The 24,496-nt window shown below is 42.3% G+C and overlaps 1 protein-coding gene across 1 annotated transcript; it reads left to right on the top strand.

The window, feature by feature from the left end:
• Positions 1 to 1,869: 1,869 nt before the first annotated feature.
• SLC39A9 (solute carrier family 39 member 9) lies at positions 1,870 to 24,377 on the top strand. Its single transcript, XM_063439119.1, has 8 exons — positions 1,870 to 2,054; positions 7,658 to 7,779; positions 17,987 to 18,095; positions 19,262 to 19,447; positions 19,557 to 19,625; positions 21,422 to 21,507; positions 21,724 to 21,858; positions 22,494 to 24,377. Exons 2-8 carry the CDS (start codon positions 7,684 to 7,686, stop codon positions 22,722 to 22,724), a joined length of 912 nt encoding a protein of 303 aa, XP_063295189.1. The 5' UTR covers positions 1,870 to 2,054; positions 7,658 to 7,683; the 3' UTR covers positions 22,725 to 24,377.
• The last annotated feature ends 119 nt before the right edge of the window (positions 24,378 to 24,496 follow it).

Below are 24,496 nucleotides of genomic sequence, written 5' to 3' on the forward strand. Positions count from 1 at the left end.
ACACATACATACACTAACAGATATACACATACATACACTAACAGACATAAACACGCACATATACATACACTAACAGACATACACACGCACACACACACATACACACGCACACACACACATACATACATACACACACACAAACAGACATATATACAAATTATTGATATTATTAAAATTAACATTTCCCATCCACCCAGCCTCCCTACCTTTTGGGAAAGCTGGCATGGATGGGTCCCTGGGGTCCAGTGGGGCTGCAGTGAGGCAGGCGTCTGTCTCCCTGTCACACACGGCGAGAGGGAGCTGTGTCCTCTCTGCTCTGCTCCCTCTTGCCGCACGGGCTGTCTACTGATGCTTTTTCTCATGTCTACTGAGGCTTCCGGCATGAGAAAACGGCGCGCGAGCGAGCAGAGCAGAGAGAACACAGCTCCCTCGCCGCGTGTAAAAGGGAGACAGCTGCCTGCCGGGGGTGGGGTCCATTAGGTGACCCCCCCCCCCCATGACAGGGGGAACACAGGGCAATTGGGGCAGGATTTTTTGCCGCCCCCTGTTTAATGCCTGCAGGGGGAACAGCATTCCTGCTGTGAAAAAAAGTGCAGGAACGCCGTTCCCACGCGTTCCTGCAGGACGCGAGCCCTGCCTTTAGTCTTCCACTCTCATCGAGCTGGTCTCACTTGTCAAGATTGATGATCTCATCCAATCCAATGTTTAACCACAGGGACATATTGGTAGACTACTGCATATGCACAACAAAATGCAATGCTGCACCAATCAAATCGTCTCTATGAAACCATTTGATTTAATAATCCAGTTTACAAGTACACTCGAGTCATACAGACCACCTTATCTCAATAAAGTGGTCCAAATGCAGTGGTTGTGTCCTTTTAACTCAAAGTAAAACATTAAAGTTGTTGAGAAACTGCAATGTTTACTTTACAGGGTGAAATTAGTATGACAGCCACTAGAGTTGCTTCCGCTGCAATGACTGAGTAAAACTCGGTAATCTGATGCAGAAGTCGATAGGAAAGCATTAGAGGAGTATTGGATTGGACCAATGCTGGTGAAGACCATGCCTCCTTGATGACGTCGCGGGAGTCTTGGCACTGGAAATAAGTAAGTGAAAATGAAAGAAAATATCTGAAGAGTGTGTTCTCCTTTTTTCAATAGAAATTGATACTATTATAATATTTACCTGGTAACACCCACCTCCCACCGGCTGTCAATCAGACCACCAGTCCTGTTACTTCCTGGTTGTTTAGCTCAGTGGAGCTAACCAAGAGGCAGCCAATTGCTCAGAGCACCTGCCTTGCAAAAACTTCCCATTGAGCTGCAGTGGGAAGTCTGTGATTGGACAGCCACAGAAAGTCTGGGCGGGGTTAGAAGGGGAGGGCTTGTAAAGTCTACAGACATGGGAGCTGCAGCTTTTGCAAGCTGTTTTTAGATCTACTAAAAACGCTTAAAAAAAAATAATATTATTAATTTATACTAAAAATGCTTGAAGTTTTCATTGGGGGTATAAACTGAAAAAGTGTTTTGTATTAGTATGTTGGCAAAGCAATTTATTTACTAACAACTTGTGGCCTAAAACTTAAAAATGCACTTGTAACTCCTAACAAGTCAGTGAATAACCCCCTACAGTGATTTTAAGGGTTTTATTGCACTAAATAAAAAAAAAAAAAAAAAAAAACACCACTAATTAGTGAAGCTGTAAAATGGTTGTTGTATACAATGTTTCCAGCTCAGACATGATTCTCTCCCTGTGCTATGTCATGTACCATGTTGTGACACTGGGTGCTTTGTATTGTCTGTACTGTTTACTCTGTGTGCATTCTAAGGGCCTCCCTGTGACGTCAGCAGCCCGGTGACCCCGGAAGCAGTCGGCGCGGTGACACCATGGCACCAGCTTTACACCAGGAGAGGAGGGGGGAGAACCAAGATGGCCGCTCGGACGTGGAACACTTGCTGAAGGCCTGACAGCTCCCCATCAGCCCATCAGCCCAGCGGACCAGAGAGAGAGGTGTCCTCCCTCAATCCATCGGCCGTGACTGGACAGCCTGGTATGAAGTGGGCAGCAGGCCATGGCAGTAACTATTCACCTGCGCCAGTGCCTGGACTACCCCTCCTAGCACGCTCAGGCAGCCATGGGGAAAGGGGGTTGGCTGAGCGTCGTATGAGGGGTAGTCCACTGTTGCTGCTCTGTCACAAACTGGTCTTCACATTACTGAGCTTATTTAGAGGGAGACCCATTCTGCACCCATGTATGATGGTTTTATTGTTCATTGTGTTTTTAGTTTATATTTTGATATAATTGGAGGTTAATAATTCTTACACCATTAGCCCTCCCTCTCTGTCCCCTCTCTATAACATTCTGCAGTGTTTCCTTTTTTTTTTTTTTTTTTTTTTTTTTTTTTTGTATCTTTGCTACTTCAAAAGTGCTGCTGGTCATGATGTAGTTCAGCAGTAGCTTTTGTACAGCACAAAGTTGATCTCTGCTTTGTCCCAGTGCAAAATGTTAAAATATCAGATTATTATTATTATTATTATTATTATTATTATTATTATTATTATTATTATTATTATTATTATTATTATTATTATTTTTTTTATAAAGTTGTTTTTCTTCAAATAATTTAATTATGGCTAGTAGACTTTAAAGACATTTTGGAAGTCCCTGAGTTAGATCATAAGTGCACTGGTCTAGATAAATTACGGTTTGAAAAAAAATTTGCCTTTAGGACACAGGTAGAAAGCGATGTATATAATATTTTTTTTTTTTTTCCATAACTTTTATGGTCTTTGGATAAATCGTATTATATGAAGGCATGGCAGAGGGAAAATAATTTAATTTGAATGAGTGGTTGACTAAAGTTATATAACCTGAAAGGCATAATGCAATTTTGATTTGTGTTTGCATATATTATTAATCCATTAAAATATTGGGTCATCTCTAGAACCCAGACGCCTAGAGTTCCCTGGTGGTCCCTCCTTGTACATAGTGACAGTTTTAGAACAATTTAACTTTTTTTTTTTTTTTAAATTCTTTATTTTTGTGGTGGGAAAATGCCCACCGGTTTTGATGGTAGTTTACAAACGTTCATTACAAGAAGAGAAAAATAATCAAAAGGAATGCAATTCAATCATCACAGTAGATAATAATTAACATGAGTCACTCTGCGCCGGACATGCTAGCTTCTCTGGTGCCGTCAGTGGCCTGTATGGGTAGTAACCATTATTAACGCTGATATGTATAATACACCAGCCGCTTGTGCGGACTAAGGGTGTGCCGTGCGCTGTAGCCCTATGCTGTTCCTCTTGGGTTATGGGGTATCAGTATGGCTCCCCAGTTTAACGGCTCTATCGGGCTTAAGGTATACATCACCCTTCAACTCACTTTTACGCATGAGGGCTTAGGATTAATTCAGGTTATATGTCTTTGCCTGCTGATAAACTGGGCTTAGGGTGAGCAGTTTGGTGTGTTGGGTTATCAACCCCTTGGGGTTCCTGTTGTTAGGGTTACCTCGTTGGGAGCTTAAGCGGACCCAAAGTATGGAGTTGTGCGCCATTTAACAAGGAGAGGAAAAGCAAACATGTTTTTCGTATCGGCTATAGTTAAAACATAAAATAGTATACACTCTTAGTAAACGTTGCTTTGACCTGGTACATGCAGTAAGTTCACTATTGGAAACCTGATTCGAGTTGAACAATAGCCAGGGTGGGTAATACATTCTTGTGGGGTCATGTGGTTAGTTGGTGTAATGATGAGCTCCCTCGTCCCGGGTCAATGTACTATCTGAGGCTAAAGAAGAACTACACAGAAGTGAGAAAAATTAAAACAGTTGGTATGCTCGCGGTGTTTGGCTCCGCTGTGTATGGCCTCACAGGGAGTTTTTGGTAGTACAAACTTTAAATGTTTTAAGCAATAATATCTAAATGTACAATAAAGTCTATTGCTAACAGCTCCCCAGGACATGTAAAAGAGGAGAACAGTAGATGTCATAGATATAAGCCGCTATATCCGAACCCTGGCCCATGGGTGGACACTGACGGGTACATGTGGCTATCTGAAGGGGGCCCGTGATCTGCTACCATATGGGGGTCACAAACACATCGCTATAGACACAGTTGCCGGTAGTACCTCGATCTCTGGGTTGCTCCTGCGGGGCAAGTATATCCACAGCAAGGCAAAACGAGCAGTAAAAAGTGACTAGTAAATTCCTCTAAAGCAGTGAAATCTGTAGTTAACTGGTTGGCCGTGTCTCGATTAAGCGCCGCACCGCGGGCCTGCAAGGGCTGCGTCCTGCTAGACCTAGGCAAAACCGCCTTAAACTCGCATTGCCGTAAAGCATGTCTTTAACCTCTGTGCCCTATACTACAGGTGTCACACGTTATATGACCAGTGAAAGTTATAGCGTGAGTTCTTCGGGGCCTGCACATAGTATACAAACAATAAAAGCAGACATAATAGCCATAAAGGTACAAATAAAATAATCCTTAAACGTTCATCTAGGCATAGCACTAACAGATCAGTCTTTAAGCCAAAGTTAGTAGTGTGAAATCATCACAGTGGGGAAAACTTGTTTAACTTAGCTGTGGTGCGGGTAAGTGATGTGAAATTATAGGAGCCGAGGGGTTAAGCTGTAAAATAAATGGGAGCAGACTGTAATTAGTCGTTGGAGTTCAGGCAAGTGTTCATCGGTATCTTGGGTATGCGTGGAGGGTAGCTTGGGTTAGCTGTAGTTAGGTCAAAGGGATTTCCGTTCCCAATCTTGAGTCTTAACAGCAACTATGAAAGCCGGCAAAAGTACTGATCGCGCCCTATGTAGGACTCAGGTCTTCCCCTGTGGGGCTCACTGTTGTCCTTTGGAGTCCTATGGAGGATTCTCTGGGCGGGATGGTTGTTGGCCTCCTCTGGGTTTGGTTTGTTGTTCGCGTGGCTTTGGGGTTAACCCCTCTGTTGGAGTCCCCTGTGTGTCCGAGGCGTCCAGGTGGGTATCCGGTAGCTTCAGTGCAGCCAAGAATCTTGTGGGGTCCTCTCCCGCCGACACGGTGAGCACTTCATCTCCGCGGGTCACCACCAGGGTTCCGGAGACTCCCCACCTGTATCTTACACCATTTTCTCTTAGTTGCCTGGTGACGACCTGCAGTTTGCGTCGCTCTAGCAAAACCGAGAATGGTAAGTCATCAAATATCCTAATGTGATGGTTTTCTACTTGGACAGTGGGTTGTTTCCTGGCTTGGGTTAGTATCGCCCCTTTGAATGACACATCTCGGGTGATTGCAATTATGTCCCTGGGAGCATCTACAGGCGCCGTTGGGGCCTTCCGGATTCTGAACGCGGAGACTAAGGATGGTTCTCCGTGTTCTCCTGAAATGCCTAGTGCTTCTGCCGCTTTATTGACGTAGTTTAGCAAGGCCTCCGGGCCCACTGTCTCTGGTGCACCGCGGATGCGTATATTCCGTTTACGGTGTCGTGCCTCCAGAGAGCCTACAGTGCGTGTAAGCCTCTGCACCTGTTGCGATAGGGCTTCGACTTGGGAGCTTGTGGCTTCGAGCCGTCCATCCCTGTCTTCCTCTCGTGTTTCCACCTCCTCGATTCGCCTAGTGATGCTCCCCATCTCGGCTTGCACAGCCGCGAGATCTGCCTTCCAAACTGCCCGCAAGTCCAGTAGGAGCCTTTTGATGTCTCCTTTAGTGGAAGGCGAGGTGTCTGAGTCTGAGTCGGCCTTTCGGTGTACCCCACTCGTGGTCTGCGATCCCCCAGATCTCCCTTCCTCGTGGGATTCCTCGGACTCGGTGGAACTTTGTGGTTCTTCCAGCGCCATCTTGGGTCGGGCCTGTTGTTGCGGCCTGTCAAAGGACCGTCGGATGTCAGGTAAGTTATAGCACTCTGCGTGCGCCGTTTTTCTGTTTTTTCGTCCCATAGCTGACCCGGGAGGGTTAGGGTAGCAGTGGGTGAAGTTTTATGTTCGTTTTTCTCCTTTCTTCGTGGTATTTTAATCGATTTAGAATGGTGGAGGTCGGAGCTCTCCACCAGCACGTCTGTTCAGGTTCACGGCTGGCCACGCCCCCCCCAACAATTTAACTTTTTACCTGCGGTCCGAGAAGAACTAAACCTGCACTGTCAGGCTTAAAACTCAATGAACAGAGCTCTCAGCTGTAACTGAGCTGTAGAATAGGCAGGTAAATAGTCAAGTTGGTTTAAGTTGCTCAAGCGCCCTACCATGTATAAGTAGTCAAACAGTTTGACAAGTTACCTGTGGTCTGCAGCCTCCAGGAGAACCAGATGTTTTAGCATGGCGTTTCTGTTAACTCCTGTGAGATAAATCCTACATTGCCAAGCTAGGTCAGTGCAGAACACTTCCAACTCTCCTGAAGGAGGTGAACAGCACGGGGTGGACCTGGGGTAAATTGTGAAAATGGAAACCGTTTGACCATTTGTCCTATCACTATAACCACTACATAGTGCAGTGTCACATCTGTTGTACTTAGTCTTCTTATTTTTAGTTTATTTTTCCATGTTTACATTTTTATTAAGGAAAATACATTTTTGTTACTTACAATCAAAATAAATAAATAGAAATTACATTTTTTGAAATCTTATTTTTAAGTGTTTGAGTTATGTTTACCTTCCACTTACATGGCACATAACACTGTTATTGTAATAGGCATTATCTACATAATTAACGGTATGTTGCATGATTTGCTCGTTCTTTTGGCGGATTGTGAAGTATGGGATTCGAGAACAGCTGGTGACGGGTCATGCTTTAAAGACATAATGCACACTGTGCAGTGTGGAGCTCCTAGTGTCATGACGGTCCTGGCCTTGTCTAAATTGATAGTTATAACCTATGGTAACAGCTGCCACGTGATATGCCAGGAAAGAGCCTCATCTCGGGTCATTTCTTGGTATATCTCTAAAGTATGAAGGTATTTTTTCACTTGCCTGACTCCAGTGCTAATGTCCATCTGAGCTGGGTCAGACTTTGCGTCATGGACATCACGGCAGTTCAAGAACCTAATGCCATGCGCATTAGACCTTTAAATGTATCAATGTTTTTCTATGGGGTTTTCCAACACGCTGGGCGTCTTCATGAAAAGTGTGAGGACGTTCAGCATCGTTTCACTGAGTTAAAAACCTTTGAAACTGCTAGAAGACAGATACCAGAGACAATCTTAACTCTCCAATATAAACATTGCAGTTTATCTAAAACTGAAGTTTTTTTATTTATTTTTTTCATTTTCTTTTATTGCAAGGTTTAGAGGACAAGGACACTGCACCCAGACCACTTAAATAAGCTAAAGTGCCTATACAGACAACTAAAAATATATTAATGTCCCCTTCCCTCCCCAAAGTCTAGTATTTGGTAGGCTAGTAAATAACTATCAACTATTAACTTTTCTTCTTTTGTCTAGAAAATCTTAGTGATAGTTTTACCAGTTTGGCTTGTTTTTGTTTAAGTTTTACCTTATACTCACTGCATTAAGAGCTTGAAAGTTTGGTGCTGTGTGAATAAAATATGGTTTACTGTTTGGTATGTATGAAGATCCAAACTCTATATTATTTATTTACCTAGTTAATAAACTATGCTAAAATACAAAATATTAGGTTCATGGTTCTTTTGATATAATACATTGCATGTCACTTATGTCTCCTCAAAAGGTCAAGTCTTCTAAGACAAGGTAACCATGGACGATTTCAGCTCCATTAGCCTTCTTTCCCTGGCCATGCTGATTGGCTGCTACGTGTCCGGAATCATTCCACTTGCAATTAATTTTTCAGAGGTAAGCAATTGTTCCTGTTTCATATCTTGTTACATAGTCCAAAATGTCAATCATGAAGCAGATATTTAGAGAAAATATAAATTCAGGAGTAAATTCAGCTGGCAGCTAATAATCAATGCTTTTCTATGGAGATTTGGAAGACGCAGGAAGTTGTCATATGCAGTCCTCCATGAAACTGCAGGAATTGCATGTAGTGGCTATCCGGGAGACAGCCACTAGAGGCAGTCTGAACCCTGGAATGTAAACGTTGCAGTTTCTCTAAAACTGCAGTGTTTTACATTGCAGTGTTAAGGTGACAGGGACACTGCACGCAGACCACTTTAATGAGCTGAAGGGATCTAGGTGTCTATAGTGTCCCTTTAATTGTTTGACCTGCATTAGTGTATACACATACAGCCATTTTACAGTTTAAGATGGCATGATGCACCTTATTTGTATTTCACAAAGGAACAGCCTCATTGTTCTTGCCTATAGTCTGTGCTTTATGGCAGGTATAACAAAGTGGGTAATGTTGTGGCCTGGAATCATGTTGTACAATGCAGAAATAGGTGGGGGAGTAGATAAATGTGCAGAGGTGGTTTCATGGTCAGGACCAGAATCACTACTTTCGTCATTGATGTTTCAATATCTGAATCACTGCTGCTTTCCATCTGTGGTTGAATCCAAACGTGTTTTTGGTGGTATCAGTGATAAGAAAACTTGTGCTAACCAGAATTTGCTCTAAATCAATAGCTAAAATAAAAATTTACAATATAAATTGTTTGGCCCAAGTCTACGTTCAGAAAAAAATCCAATATACACTGGAAGGGGGGGGGGGGGGGGGAGAGGGGAGATAGCTGAGCCGTCCCTTTCATAGGTTTTGGGCCTGTAGACAATCTAGAGTGTGACAACAACAATGAGCATGGCTTTACACCATGATATTTAAAAGGACACACTAAGCTGCAAAATTGCTGCATCTTATTGAACTTGTTTTGTAGGCATTGCAAATGGTGTAAGGAGGTCCTTTTTTTTTCCCTCCCGTAAACAATTTATTAGAACTACAGCTGTAACGTTATGGTTTATGAAGTCCCCTGTCCCTTTCTGTTTGCACATAGTATATTGTAACTGCAGCTATACGGTTGTGGTGTAAGGTCTGTCTCCCTGCTGAATGTGTATTATAACTGAAGATCTAAAGTTATGGTGTAAGGAGTATAATACTTTTCTCTAGTCCAAGGTAGGGCAGAATTTAAGTAACATTTTTAATTATTGGGAAGTTAGAGAAGGAGGAGGGTAGGAGCTTTGTATAATTCACTCAGCCACGGGCAGCTTGTTTTAGGTTACTGAGATTAGCACATTGTGTGTACTTAGAACAGAGGCAAACTTTGAACGAAATGGATATTGCCAGGCAGGAGAAGTCTATTGTCTGACAGCCTTGGGTGTTGGTCCGATTAAATTTAAGGCAAAAGTAGCTAATTTGGCAGGCTAACTGAATTGGATAATTTCTCCAATTTCAGCTATTTTCATCTTAAATTTGAAATTCACCCTGAATTCTCACTTTGTATAAAACCCTGTGTAAAAAGTGTTACCCTGGAAAAAAACATTTTCGAAAAGAAAGGCTCCACATTAAACCCTTCCTGGTTGTAGAAAAACAATAAATGAGACCTGTACAAGCTCACCCTATTTATCCAGCTACCCTAGAGGTTCAAATTCCATGACTGTCCATATACTTCTGGAAGTCCCATCCCCTCTTCATGTTAAAGGGCCACTATAGTTCCAGGAAAACATACTCGTCTTCCTGGCTCTATAGGGTCCTTGGGTCCCCCTCAGCCTCAGGGCCCCACTCCCACTGGGCTCTAGGGGGAGGAAGGGGTTAATCACTTACCTTTCTCCAGCGCCGGGCTCGCTCGGCGCTGGGGACTCTCCTCCTCCTTTCCCCGTCATTGGCTGAATGCACATGCGCGGCACGAGCCGTGCGCGCATTCAGCCAGTCCATTGGAAAGCATACTCAATGCTTTCCTATGGACGCTGGCGTCTTCTCACTGTGAAAATCACAGTGAGAAGCGCGGAAGTGCCTCTAGCGGCTGTCAATGAGACAGCTCCTAGAGGCTGGATTAGCCCATCTGTAAACATAGCAGTTTCTCTGAGCCTTGGTAGTGGGGACATATCAACTTTGTGTTGGTCCTATTTTGTCAATTTAACCCCTTAAGGACACATGACATGTGTGACATGTCATGATTCCCTTTTATTCCAGAAGTTTGGTCCTTAAGGGGTTAAGGGATAATGGTGCCTAGCACGTCTCTTTAAATGTTCGTGAACTTCATTTAAGACTTTTCTTCTCATACTTGGGTCGCTCAGCCGCTGACAGCACTGGTCATTAAGCTGAAGTGGTGTGGGTGCCTATAGTGGTCCTTTAAAGGGATAGTATAAGCATCAAATAAACTTTAGCTTAATGAAGCAGTTTTGGTGTATAGATCATTCCCCTACAGTCTTACAGCCCAACTCTCTGCCTTTTAGGAGTTAAATCCCATTATTTGTGTAGCCCTAGTCACACCTGGCTGTGACTCTGTCTCCCTACACACACTTTATAATTTCTTATGAGGCATTGGCAGGCTATTAACAGAGCAGGAAATATGTGATTAAAGAAGTTGTAAACACGCTCCGCTGTAAGAAATTTAATGAAAATTAAGCAATTTTTTCCCCCAAGTAGGCTAACTATTATAATACCCCTGTGTCAGGGTACCTGTTCTCTCTACCCAGTCTGTGGATCTCCTCCCACAGGAGGAGGACCGTCCTCTGCCTTCTGCCCCTTATCTCAGCGGTTCTGACGCTGGCCGCTGTGACTCCACCCCTTTTTATGACGATGTGTGTGTGCGCCGACGTCATGAGGTCATGTGAAGAAAAAAGTGCGCTGTGCCTTTAAGTGCTAATTAAACAAATAAAACAGTCTATGAACAAATATTGATCAAACAATAGTGAATAAAGTGCAAATACAATATATTAATTATATTAAGTGCAAATAAATAAATTCCAATGTTGTATATTATGTGGATTTGTGCTTTTGTGAAATATAACCAGAGAAACACTTACTCCTCAAAATATAGAAACAGCTGCAGATTGAAGTAGTATCTCTTAAAATCGCTCCACATATAAATAAAGACAATAGAAAACCAATATAGTGTAAATCCGTATGATGAGTGTAATATAAATAACAAGTGAATTGGCAACTCACAATGGTAGAGCAGTATAAAGTCTGCTCTAACTTATGATGCTTTAAAATCCTTCCTGCAGGATTCTGTAGAACAGTAGGATGGTGTGCTTAAAACAAGCAGGACGGCACCGGAATCAAAATAAGCCTTTTATTGGTACAAAGTAAAATATAAAATTATCACCCCTCTCCCTGGAAAGCTTGGATGGTTCACAAAACACTTCGGACTCGCGGCATGCACTTGCGGTCTTTCCAGTGGTTGAATGCTTCCGGGAATAGGAGGTGCTAGTAGCACGTACTGACGTTGTGCGTCCAAAAAACGTGATGACGCGTTTCGCCTTGTCGGCTTTCTCAGATCACGTTCAGGTGGTTGCAGTCTCTCACAATATATACCCGTCTCTGTAGGCGTGGTTTCTCTTCAGATGCACATAGTTAGTCCCAATAGTGAAAAAAGTCAGTGAACTCAAGGGCATATTGCCTAAATGTCTCTTAATGCAAATGTCCACTGTATAGAATTTAAACTGATGGTATCATTAAATAAAGGGAAATAATAGGCTCTGATGTGCATATACAAATACAAATATCCTACTACATGGGAAAAAAGATATAGATGTTACTTCATATAAAAATTCATAACAAACACAAATATATGGACCAATTAATTAAGAAATTAAACAATTAAAAACAGAAGGAGCACAAAAATAATACTAAACAGGAGGGACATAGACTTTGTTCATAGACTGTTTTAATTGTTTAATTAGCACTTAAAGGCACAGCGCACATTTTTCTGCACATACTATTCGAGTGGTTTTAGAGTTATTTTCACTTTTATTAGTGCTTGCTAGCCTTTGTTGTGATATTTCAAATTATTTTCACTGATTTTATAGCGCCATTTTTTACTTGATTTTTCTGTGTCATGAGGTCATGGCCAACCGAAACGTTCAAAATCTAAGGTTTTAGGGGTGTCTCTTTCTAAAAGAGGCACACTATAAAAAGGTTGCGTATGCTTTGAATCATTACCCTGTTGTGGTTCAAGTTACTTTGTTCCCTCTAGTGCGTTTTCTGGTTTGATATATATTTGTTATTTGACTTTGGCTCAGCTTTGACTACTCTGTGTTCTCCTTCCCTTTGACTATGCTTGTGATTATCACTTTTTCTAGTTTTCTGGCTTCCCTGACCTTGGCTCGTCCCTGACTATTCTCTGTCCTTGCTAGTTAAGCTTGCTATGCTGGTTCGGCAACTCTAACATCCGCTATACGTTTTCTTATTTGCGCTCTGCCTATTGGATCCCTGTGTTGTTCCTGACACCCTGTAAAACTAGAAAGGTTTTATATTTATTTTATCAGTACCAACCAGTAATCACCTAAATGGGTCCTGGAGGGATTATTGTGATTGACATTGGTGTTCATTGTGTGTACATAGATTTGCGGAATAGTAAAGGGAGTAAGGTATTTTTCTGTACTTTATTTTAAAACATGTTGGCTGTTAAAAAGTGCATGTTTTTTCTAGAGACACAGTGTTATTTTTATTTTTTTAAATTCTTTATTTTTCTTGTGCATAGTTTGACATCGAGCGTGCAGAGCCACAACAGCATCTTCACGCATTTCCATGACATATCAAAGTGTGACAGTTTATACGGCACATTTTTATATTACATGAAGGTATCAGACTATTAGACCATTAGACTATTAGACTATTAGACCACGCTTTTGTGGTATAACATGCTTTGAACATATCTAACTGCGCTTAAGGTGATAGGTATGTAATTTAGATGTAATGTGACATATAGGCATTAAGAACACCATGAGTCAATTAATTAGATGTGAAGCTAGCAGAGGTAACATTGCATCATGTGAGGCAGACTAGTCGTTTAAATGTATGCCTATATTACGCACTAACAGTAATACTAAAAGATGGCATATACCTGTGTAATACAGTAGCTGATTTTAAGTCGAGTATTCAAAAAAAAAAATATATATATATTATATATTATACCACCAGGCAGGTTGTGGCTAGCTAGGTTGTTAACTGCTCTAGGGCATCAGTCCAATATTAACTACAGCCTCCATTTTAGTACCGGTAATGGATATGTCCATTTGGGAATACCCACAGCCAGGATTCATGTTGGGAAGGCTGTCAGCCACAGGTCCAGCGGATACTGCTTTAGGTACCGTCTGACATAAGGAGCTGGGGTGCCTGTCGGTTTTGACATCAGGGACTGCGGTGGTCAGTGTCCCCCGCTCCGGCATACAGACAGTCCTCATATGGTATTTTTCCTCCTGCCGGTATGCGAGTGTGGGAATGATGTCTTGCAGGTCTCGGCAATCAGGTGTGGTCACGTTGTGATATGTTATTTAACACTGCCTCAGTGTTGGTCTGCGGTGTGCGTGATAGGGAGCTCTAGTGAGGCGGCTCGGTCAATGCAGGTGCTGGATCTTCCGCTGGTGAGGAGGTCTGCTTGCAGTCTGGTAGACGGCAGAATCACAGGTCTCCGCCGCTGCCCCATCGTGGTCGCATCAAGGTGCCCTGGGTGGTCGTGGCTCTGTTCGTGGGGGCTCCCGCTCCGCGCGTCGTCTTTGGCGGTTTGCTGGTTAGGAGCATCTGTCAGCCATTTTGTCAGGGCCGCTTGGTAGCTGTTGGCGCTGAGTCGCCCATTAGCACTGCAATGAGGTCGCCTGCCCGGTGGGGGCCGGGATAACCCCCGCCGGACCAGAGGGGGGGTAGGCAGGGCCGGGGACCCCGGGTTTGAAGCGGTTCCCAGTCGTTGCCGGGAAGGAGAGCGGGGCAGCGGCCGTCCCCCCCCCCCCCCCCCCCCCCCCACCCGGCTAGGCCTCAGTCCTCCCAGCCCCGGAGCATCTCACCAGGACCCGGTCCACCCGATATCAGGGGTTCCAGCTACACCGGGACACTCCAGGACCAGGTATCTCGCACTCTCAGGGGGTTCCAAGCTGAGTTTCTTGGGTGTTTTACCCTTTTTTAGATGAGTTTCCCTGGAGCTGTATCAACTTGCAGCCTGCTGGCATGGCCGCCCGGCCCCGCCCCCGAGACACAGTGTTATTAACTTGGATTTACCAAAAGTGTAGTGGTGCATAAATATATACAGCCTTGTGCTACATAACTAACCCCTAATCCTGCTTAATGACCTTTGGACAATAATGTATCTTCAATAGAAAACCATCTGTAGACCGATTTTACATCCAAAATCATTTTATTAAAATTTATTTTTCTTCTTCAATTCTTTATTTTTGTAGTGCATAGGTTTAATACAGTCGCGCATGGGGTACCCCAAAGGCAATTCTCCAGCGCATATCAACGTTTAAACAAAGAGGTACATGTTTAGTCTAGCACATTTTTATAAAAGTAGAGTATATAATGAACATTAACGATTTTCGGTGTTTAGGCATACACATAACATTGCGTGACCTCGCTTCACTTCTAAACATGAAATTAAGATGCTGTGACACGAGCTAGTTAAACTTTGAGGGAAGAACCACTGGTTCCATGCACAAACAAGGTTCAACAGTTAACAAGACATAAGATATGGTGGCTGCATGAAAAGTGACATCCTGTCTTATACACATTTATGCTTAACGATCATCATTTTTGATAGGCATGACATTGAACTGACTACATTATTGGTCATAAGAGTTAATGTATATTGCGGATGGGCTGAGGGTTGGTGTGTATGGTCTGCCCACTTAATAGTAATACGTTGGTAGGCCTAAGGTATTCACAGTGAGATGTGTTCTAGCAGTATGCCCCCCCATTAGGTGTGCATGTGGTAGTTAAGCCTGGTAGATAATACTGGGGTTTCCGACATGTATATATATGATAAGCCCCTGCGCTGCCATGTTGTGATGGCGAGCAGCCAAGGGCCTTACTCACAGCTCAGTCCCGGAGCCCCGGTCAGCCTATGCCAGCCAGTACAGATCTGTCCGGCATGGGGGTGACCTGTCTGAGGGCGGTATGCTCACTTGGTGAGGTGATGGTGAAGTTGCTTGTGGGTATCGCTTGGAGTTTACCGCTTTTTCTTAAAATCAGGGCTATGCCGGTGTTCAGTTGGTTACGCGCTGGGTGCCTCTCAGGGTATTCTCCGCGCTGCACCAGTATTCCCTCTCCCGGCTGGTTAGGACCTGGTTGCTGTAGTGTGCGCCAGGGTTTACGTCTTGGACTCCGCGTTGCTGCACGGGGATTCCCCCTGTGTTGCTGCCTGGCACTGATTCGCCTGCGCCTTGTGCAAGGGCGACCCGGCGGCAGTCGGGGCTTTGGCGCCTTCCGCGGTGTCGATCGGGTGTCCTGGTGTTGGGCTGCTGGCCGGCTATTTGGTCGTGGGTTCTGCCTGGTAGGGTCATCACTGTGAAATGGGGCAGGCTGAAGCAGTCTGCACTCTAGCCGCTGCCAAAACAGTGCAAAGTGTCTGTCAATCTTCGCCAGGATATCATGTGTAGCGTTGGTGGGGCTCTCAGCACCCATGGTTTCCGCCATCTTAGGTGGAGCTCTGTGCTCGCGTTTTGCCCGCAGGCTGGCCTGCATTGCTTTGGTCCGCCTCGGGTCGTCTCCGCTTGGTGGACCGGGATCACCCCCGCCGGTCCAGGGGGGGGGGCAGGCTGAAGTCAAATCTCTGGAGGGCCTCAGTGCCGAGGAGAGCGGCCGCCTCTCCCCTGCCTCAGTAGGCCGCGCCTGGATCTCCGTGCTCCCTGCTCCGATGGGCCTCGGGGTAGTGACGATCGATTCAGCGGGGCACCCCCGACGTGGGTGGTGCACCCGTGATGAACTTTGGGCCATGTTGCCCCCGCTTTTTGCCCCGTTTTTGCCCGCTCGGTTGGAGCTCATGTTAGACACGTCTGCTCGGTATGGTGTCCAGGCTCCGCCCCCTAAAATTTATTTTTATCCACTCTGAGTAACAACCACCAGAATTACTTAAAGTAACCTTAAATGCCATAAAATCATTGAAAGTAGTTGCCCTTCGGTGGGTCCCCGCTCAGATCTCAGTCTGGTTTTAGCTCATCTTGTGCCATTACAAAAAGAACCAGGACCATTTGCATATCAGACTGATCCAAAATGAATGAGAGATATGGCAACCCCAGATGATCGTTTTAGCCTTGGTATGCCTTGTCAGTGAGGTACAACCGGTACCCCTCTAGGCACAGTGAGCATGTCTGGATTACCCTTTAAACTCAGGAAGAGCAACAAGACAGGGTGCAAGAGAATACTGAGAACAGACAACAGCTCAAACCTGCCCTTCGGTAGATCTGCGCTCAAATGTTTGACTGGTATATGCACAGCCATGTAACATCTAATGTCTGCTCCTACCTTGCTCCTGCCCTGATATTACTCAGCTGACGTTGCTTAGGAACACTTCTACTAGCGTTAGAATGGAGAGATAATTATCACTCTTCATATATTCTCCGAGCAAGCACAAGGCCCACTTGCTAGTGGTATAGTGCGGTGAGCAGGAGAACCGCCTCTAGTAGTGTTCTCATTCTCTCCCCTGTCACTCCGTTTTCAACCTAGACCTCTATGCCAAGAATGAATTGATTGGGAGAGACTCCATTTTAAACTCCTATACATTTATAAAAACCTATACATTTTTTTTATAAAATCTATACATTTTATAGATACATTTATGTGCTGTATTATTGCTACGTTTAGTCCGTCGTGACAGGAACACTTTAAACTCTTTTATCCTTTTCAAGTGGGACGAGTACCCATCAGCCACTGCTGTACTGGATGATAGAAAGAAAGATACAATTACTGGAATCATGAACAAAGTTTCCATTGTCCATTTAAATCTTCCAGGCGCTGATTTTTGATAGCTTTGGGTACTGAGCCATGAAGTTTTTTTTTCCCCCCGTCATCCTTGCCAAAGGACACGAACCTGCACTTTAAGCATAGGAATGAAATATTGTGCTTTCTGAAGTAAGTCTCCCGAGATAATAGAATTTTCCTCAGTCATTTAGCAGTGTATGGGAAGGTACACATACAAATCACGTCCTAAATTTTAAGGTTCAGCAATACCTAGGCAAGCAGAATGTGCTGACTTTATGTAGTTACTGTTTTAAAAGGAAATATTGTAGGCACCTAACACAACAGTTTTGTTAGTGGTTATGGTGTCAGGGCACTACTGTTCATTCAAACCTGCAAAATAGGCTTTAAAGCAAGATCTGCTTAAAAACTTGTGTTTCATCTCTAGCTTTTAGCACACATACCGAGCTGACGTGGAGAAATTTGCAGTTGCTGCGTCCCAAGAGGAGATCTTGCATGTACGAATAATGTACCTGTATGTGTGATTTATGCTGAGTGCTTCGTTGCCCACCAATCGTCAAGAAAAAAAGAGGCGCAGTCTTTAGATTTGCAGGCATTGAGCCTTGGTAGTGGGGACATATCAACTTTGTGTTGGTCCTATTTTGTCAATTTAACCCCTTAAGGACACATGACGTGTGTGACACGTCATGATTCCCTTTTATTCCAGAAGTCTGGTCCTTAAGGGGTTAAGGGATAATGGTGCCTAGCACGTCTCTTTAAATGTTCGTGAACTTCATTTAAGACTTTTCGTCTCATACTTTGGTTGCTCAGCAGCTGACAGCACTGGTCAGTGAGCTGAACTGCAGTTTAGAAGACAACCGTGAAGACAGGTAAGTATCTGTCTGCCTGTCGCTGTTCTCATTTGCTTCGGGAAGCTATTTTGCGTTTCACTCCTGAGTTTTCAAGAAGAACGCACCTGTAAAAAATGACTGGGCATGAGTAGGGTTATGAATGAAATTTACCTATGCTTTTATGTCACCAATTTAAAATACAGTGGGAATCACAAATCTGTGTTGTCAATTATTTGTTTTCTTTTTATATACCTTGTACATTGTATAATACATTTCAATTGTCATTTCTGGCCCGATGTGTATCATCCTTTAAGTATCCTGGGTGTTTTGGTGATGCCTGGCGCTCAGATTTTTTTTTTATTTTAATATTAGCAATGCTGGTAAAACTAGTACCATTTATTTATTTATTTATTTATTTATGGTGTAGGAACGCTTAAAACTTGTGACTGTTCTCGGTGCTGGCCTTCTCTGTGGTACTGCGCTAGCTGTCATCATACCAGAAGGTGTTCACGCTCTCTATGAAGAAATACTTGAAGGTTGGTCTGATTTTAATTGTATTTTCTATATAAATGCAGACAACACATGGAGATTACATTCCTCTTTTCCAAAGGCAAAACTAGAATTCTGTCCAAAGTGACAATGTTTTATTAGAAATCTGATAATCCAAAAACTTACATTAATAAGTCATTTCTTTGTAAATTTTCTTAAAATGTTGATGTAATCATGTTAAAGAACATACGGCAGTAAATAGATTGTGTGAAAGAAAGTCGACCATAGTTCATGTAAAAGCGAAGTAGGATAAAAGTTAACCATTCATGTTGCTGAGTTCCTTCCTTGTTTCTATTTATCCTCTTTCACGTTCCATTCTCCAGTGTTTACCATTACACACAGTGTTGCACCACAATGAAGATTGATATTTGCTCTGTAAATAATTACTGTTTTCCTTTACTTTATTTAGTTTAACCCCTTAAGGACACATGACGTGCCTGACATGTCATGATTCCATTTTATTCCAGAAGTTTGGTCCTTAAGGGGTTAAAGGCTTATTTCGTCTTTTTCCTTTGCATTGCACTATATGTTTCTCTATAGGACACTAGTTAATAGGTGTCCCCCCTTTATTACTTTAGAAAATCCTGCAAAATAAAGTTAAACCTTATCTATATACAAGGCTGCACATCACGTCCCTCTCCGTCGTCCAATAAAATACTTCTCATAGAGCATTATTTGGTTGGACTGTTCTCACTAACTTAGAGTGCATGCGCGTGCTCTGAGTTGGGAGGGAGGCAGTGGGGAGGGAAAGAGGAAGGGAAAAACTAAAATGGGCAAATATGAAGAAATAAAGGTAGTAGGGGAGATAGAAGCTTCCCCTTGTAGGTGCTGCCTGCAATAGTGGGAGCTCACTATGTCCGCCTCCAGTGCACGCTGACCATAGACATATATTTCTTTGCACAGAAGTAATGGTAAAATGTTCTGGAACAGAATTCCGGGCAGTGTAAGTCACATGTATCAGGAGTGTAACTAGCCCCTTTGTCACTGCACATACAGATTCCTTCCTCCATGACCGCTTCTAAAAACAGAAGTGGTCATGGACGCTGGAGTAACCCTTTAATAGTTTAGTTTTTATTTTATATTTTTTTTGTTCCTTATATTATGGAATTCTTCATTACTTGTAAGAAAATTTGTGGTCTGCTCTATTTCTCAGCAAAGCATCATGAGCTGGGGGAGATTCAGAAGGTAAAAGAAGTGGAAACAGGACCTGAAATTGCCACTGCACATGAGCATGACCACTCTCAGTTGCATGCTTATATCGGAGTCTCGTTGGTACTTGGCTTTGTCTTCATGCTACTGGTAGATCAGATTGGCAGCTCTCACATGCACTCTGCGGATGGTAAGTAAAGATCGGTGGGGTTTTAAGGAACTTGGGAGCTGAATGTAAGAGTGTGTGTGTTTTTTTTTAAAAATTTTTATTTTAATTTCGTTGCTGTTCTGTGTTTCAGATCCAGAGGCAGCAAGAGCCGCCAGTTCTAAGATCACTACGACCCTCGGTCTTGTGGTCCACGCTGCAGGTTTGTGTTTATTTTAATTAATGTTGACTTTCTAATAAAATCAGTATTGAGAATATAAGCTGCCAGATCAGACCGCAAAGCAAAGTCTGTTTAAATAAAGTTTTGTTGTAAAAAAGTGGTGAAAATATGAGAAAAAAATACATGAGCATATAACATACTACTAAATTTACAGAAATGCTGTTAACATTGTAAAAAATAAAATAAAAAAAAGAGTAATGATTAAGCACTAAGTACATGGTACTAGGTTTAATGAACAAAAGAGACAACAATGATATGACACATGCATGTTGGGAATGTAACCGCAGAAGATAGACTCTTATATGTTCCAGGGCTTTGTACCCCAATCTATCCCCTCCTACCCTGTAACAGACCGATCAAGATCCAAAACATAGAGTCCTTCTTGTCATTCAAAGACCTCTAAACTTATGTTAAAGATCTAACAGAAAGCCCTACTGTCAAAGTCTTCAAGCTAAAGGTTCCCATCCAAACAAATCACAAGAAAGATTTGAATGTCTGGATAGAGAAATTTCTACTGTAAATCTCAATGGAGGTGCTGTAACCTCTGGTATTTAACAGAAAATGGGGTAAATGTTGGATATGAATAGAGCCATTATTAATGAGATCTAAACTTTAATACACTACTCTGCTGTAAGGACAGACTATCTTGTATTAAAGTAGCTCTGTGACGTTTCAGATTTTGCTTTTTTAATAATAATTTTTTGTCCCCCTATTTTGCTTTGTTTTTCATTTTTGTAATTCACCTTATTTTGTTATTTCTATATAAGAAAAAGTAGGGACTACTTTTTCTCAAGGCATGCATGATTTTTGGCAATGAGCGGAACTTGAGCAAAGTTCCATTTCAGATGCTAAGCTAATTTACCCACAATCCATCAGTTAAAAGAATCCCACAGAAGGGCAAAGTGCAGACTTCATGGACAGAGGAGCACAAAATGGAGGCGTCCAAGTATTAAGATCCAATGCAAGGACAAAAAGATAATAAATATATAAAAAAAAAAAAAAAGGCAAATGGCAAAGAATGGAGCTTAATCATTAAAATACAAGGCCCGAAAAGAAAGCTAAAAAGAAAAAACAAAACAAAATGTTTCCGTGCTGCTCTAATGCCTCCTGGTTTTGGTTGCAATTAGAATCAGTACTGTTAATATCATCTTGGTGAAAGCTCAGTTTAGACACTGCTGACCGGTATAAATTACATTTTGCAACAACCATAACTAGGGTAAGCAGGAGATTTGTGTTTATGACCATCTTAGAGATGTGAGAGTAGGTCACATGACCCATTTATACAGGACTGTGTTCAAAACTTCTCTGTCAACATACATGCATAGCGTGATGGTAATATAACATGGGCTCAGATTGCAGATCACCTACAAAAATGCAGCATGATTACTTTCAGAGTCTGCAAAACAAGCAGAGGAATGTGTGACTTGTATTTCACTTGCAAGTTAACTAATTAGAGGCTTTTTTGCACTATTTTACGTTGCTACATTTTGTTCTGTCTCATTCCATTATAGATTGCTGATCTGGCTCTGTAACCATAACATGTACAGTGATTGAAATTTTTTCTTACTTCCCCCCTTGTATGATGGTATCTCACAGTCCACTGTTGTGTTAGCCAGAAAAAATAGAATGGGGTAGTAATTGCCATGTTAGCAATTCCTGACATTCTATTAGTGATCCATTACTTTCTAATCTGTTCTTTAGTCATGTTTCATGTGTTTTGACATTATCTTTAGAAAAAAACCCTACATTAATCTTTGTGTGTATTTCTCTTATTATAGCCGACGGTGTTGCCCTGGGAGCTGCTGCTTCTACATCTCAGACTAGTGTTCAGCTTATTGTGTTTGTGGCCATCATGTTGCACAAGGTATGAGGTCCTCATCCCGACTATATTCCTTATTTTTTGTGTTTGCATTTAAGCACATAGGCATGTATGTGTATGGCTCCATCTTTTTTTTTTTTTTTTTTATTATTTTTTTGTGCACTGTTAGATAAATTATATTTTGGCAAGCCTGAGTGCATAATTATGTGTTGGGTAATGTATCCTATGCTACAGACTTATTCCTGCTCTGACTCTTTACAGGCCCCGGCGGCATTCGGTCTGGTGTCTTTCCTTATGCATGCTGGACTGGAGCGGAATCGTATACGCAAGCATCTCCTGGTGTTTGCCTTGGCAGCTCCTGTTCTCTCAATGCTTACATACCTGGGCCTAAGCAAGGTGAGGCTAGTCACAAATTCTCAGTAACAAATCAGAATTCCAAGTGCTACTAGAGAGATTTACAATTTGCAATTGGAAAGATTCTAAGAGGTTGTTTCATTAAGGTATAAGGTGTCTGGCTGGCTGCCAGGGTTAATGAGCAGAGGCTGTCTGCTTTCAATATTAGGATTTAAAGCAAATGCTTGTGTTAATTTTTATGGGATAAATAGTTTATTATCCAAGAGCAGTCCCACTTATCACCTAGGATTAGGTCCTTTTACACCCAGCTCAGGTTCACCAATCAGGCCGTGAGCATCGATTAGCAGAATCGCTGACCACTCTTGAGCTTGGATCTCTCTTCGTGGTTAAGAGCGAGCTCAGTCCAAGTTGTTCATGGAGCCTCCACACTCAATTTGGATAAAATTAATATTGGCAGCCTGGAGGTGCAGGTGCTGGCTGTCTTCTAATTGCTGCGGCTCTAAACCACTCTCTGAGCTGAGAGAGGTTGCAGAGTACTCTCTACCATCTGCTCTGCAGTAATGCTAAATTCTTATTGTGCTTAGACTGAATTTTTAAGATACAGTCCAATAGAATGTTTTAAGGACATACGAGCTGGTAATTTAAACTCTGTGCCATATCTCATTGTCTTTCTACAGAGCAGTAAAGAGGCCCTCTCTGAAGTAAATGCCACAGGAGTCGCAATGCTCTTCTCTGCTGGGACATTCCTTTACGTGGCCACAGTCCACGTTCTCCCTGAGGTGGGAGGCATGGGACACAGTCACAAACCAGAAGGTGGTGCTGCAAAGGGACTGAGTCGTTTGGAGGTGGCAGCTTTGGTTTTTGGCTGTTTAATACCACTGGTCTTATCGATAGGACATCAACACTGAAATAAATAAAATAAATTTAAAAAAGGAAAAAAATGGACAAAGTGCCAACGTGTTTCAGAACTTCTAATTAAACAGGAAAGATCTGTCGATCTGAGGACGTCTTAATGGAAATCCCAGTGTCTTGAAACTTGCATTATATATTGTGTAGTGAAAAATGATGGTTGCTGAAAAATGATGGTTCCTAGTGGGTTCGTTTTTAATTGTTTTTGCTGTACTGTGGCAGCCAGACTTTCAATTTTGTACATATTTTTTAAACGCTTGTCTTGCTGTTTTAGCTGCCTGTAGGGTGATTATTTCTTGTATAAGGGGGAATAGCCTGGGTTGTAGATCAACCAAAGCCAACCATGCGACAGATAGGACATAGTGATGACCTTCTCCGTTAATGTTTAGAAAGCTCTAACATCATAAAGTACATATGAAACATAGTCATTTAAATGTGGATTTAATGTTTTCCCTCCAAATGTAATACTTGAGTTGCTTTTTACCTGTTAAAAAAAAAAAAAACCTGCTACAATCATGTAATAATTCTACAATTGTGGACCAAAATATATATCGTTACTACCAGCTAGGTAAAAACTACCTTTCTGGTAAATCCATATAGAGCAGACATAAGTGAAGTGATCCTCTGGGTAAATTCTTGCCCCAAATGTATGTGACATTATTGATATGGCTTTGTACAGCTATTTAGTACTAGCTTCCGGTACGGTCCTGCACACAGTGATTTATTACTGGACCTCCACAATCCTACACATTCTTTTGTACCTTACTGTTCTTATTGAGATAGTGAAGAAAAAATCACATGCATTTGGTGCAATGGCTAGGGACATCCTATAGGCAGCTTTACATTTACAGTGAGTTACTTTGTCTTTTCTGGACATTTCTTTGTTTTAGACTTTATTTTATGATTGACATCCTGGTAATAATGAATACGTGCATTTCTCTGTACCCATCAACTTCTGTAAAACGTGACTGTTTAACACAAGCAGTCATTAATGATAATTGCTTTGTGTGATTTATTTTTTCCAGTTATTTAGTAGCTCTGTAATTTGAAATTATCCGTAGAATGACCAAGTTTTAAAATTGATCACGTGGGTTCGCAAGGAATTTAGGGTTTTACCGCAGTATTTCATCAGAAGAACAGCTCCATCAGCTTCTGATGTGTGCATCCTCAGGATGCATTTAAAGTACATGACACAGCTTTAGGTTCTGGGATTTGGCTTGGTGTCCATATCATGTTATGGTATTCGAGCACGCACATCCACCTTTTATACAAATTTTTCATTTTTAATATTTTCAATCCCTTCCGTTTTATTTCACTGGCTGTGTCAGGAGGAACAGTTGTACTTTTACAGTGTTTTTCTTATCGAAACAATGGACATTTCTGTGACAGAGAATTTTAAACCCGGGCCTAGACACCAACTTCATAGTGCTGTGGAAATACAAGTGTCTCAGTGGAATGATACATTCAATGTTTTTTGTCTTTGTACCCCTTCTCTTGAGAATTGTTTAGTGATGTGCAATATTCATAGTTTCTCCACCTGTTGTCTCTCTTGTATGGAAGGACGTGAACTGGGGCTATAAGCCATACTTTAAAAGCTACAAATACCTTTTGTAAATAAATGAAAATCCGTATTACGCAGGTGTAAGCCCAAATTACAGTTTTTTTTTGGGGGGGGGGGGGGGGGGGGGGGGTTTGACAGACATAACATCGTTTTAATTTGTCCGTTTGATTTTGTGTGTGAAATCATTCCAGCATTAAATTGCCTTATTGT

Source organism: Pelobates fuscus, chromosome 13 (assembly GCF_036172605.1).
Source record: "Pelobates fuscus isolate aPelFus1 chromosome 13, aPelFus1.pri, whole genome shotgun sequence".
Taxonomy (NCBI): Eukaryota; Metazoa; Chordata; class Amphibia; order Anura; family Pelobatidae; genus Pelobates; species Pelobates fuscus.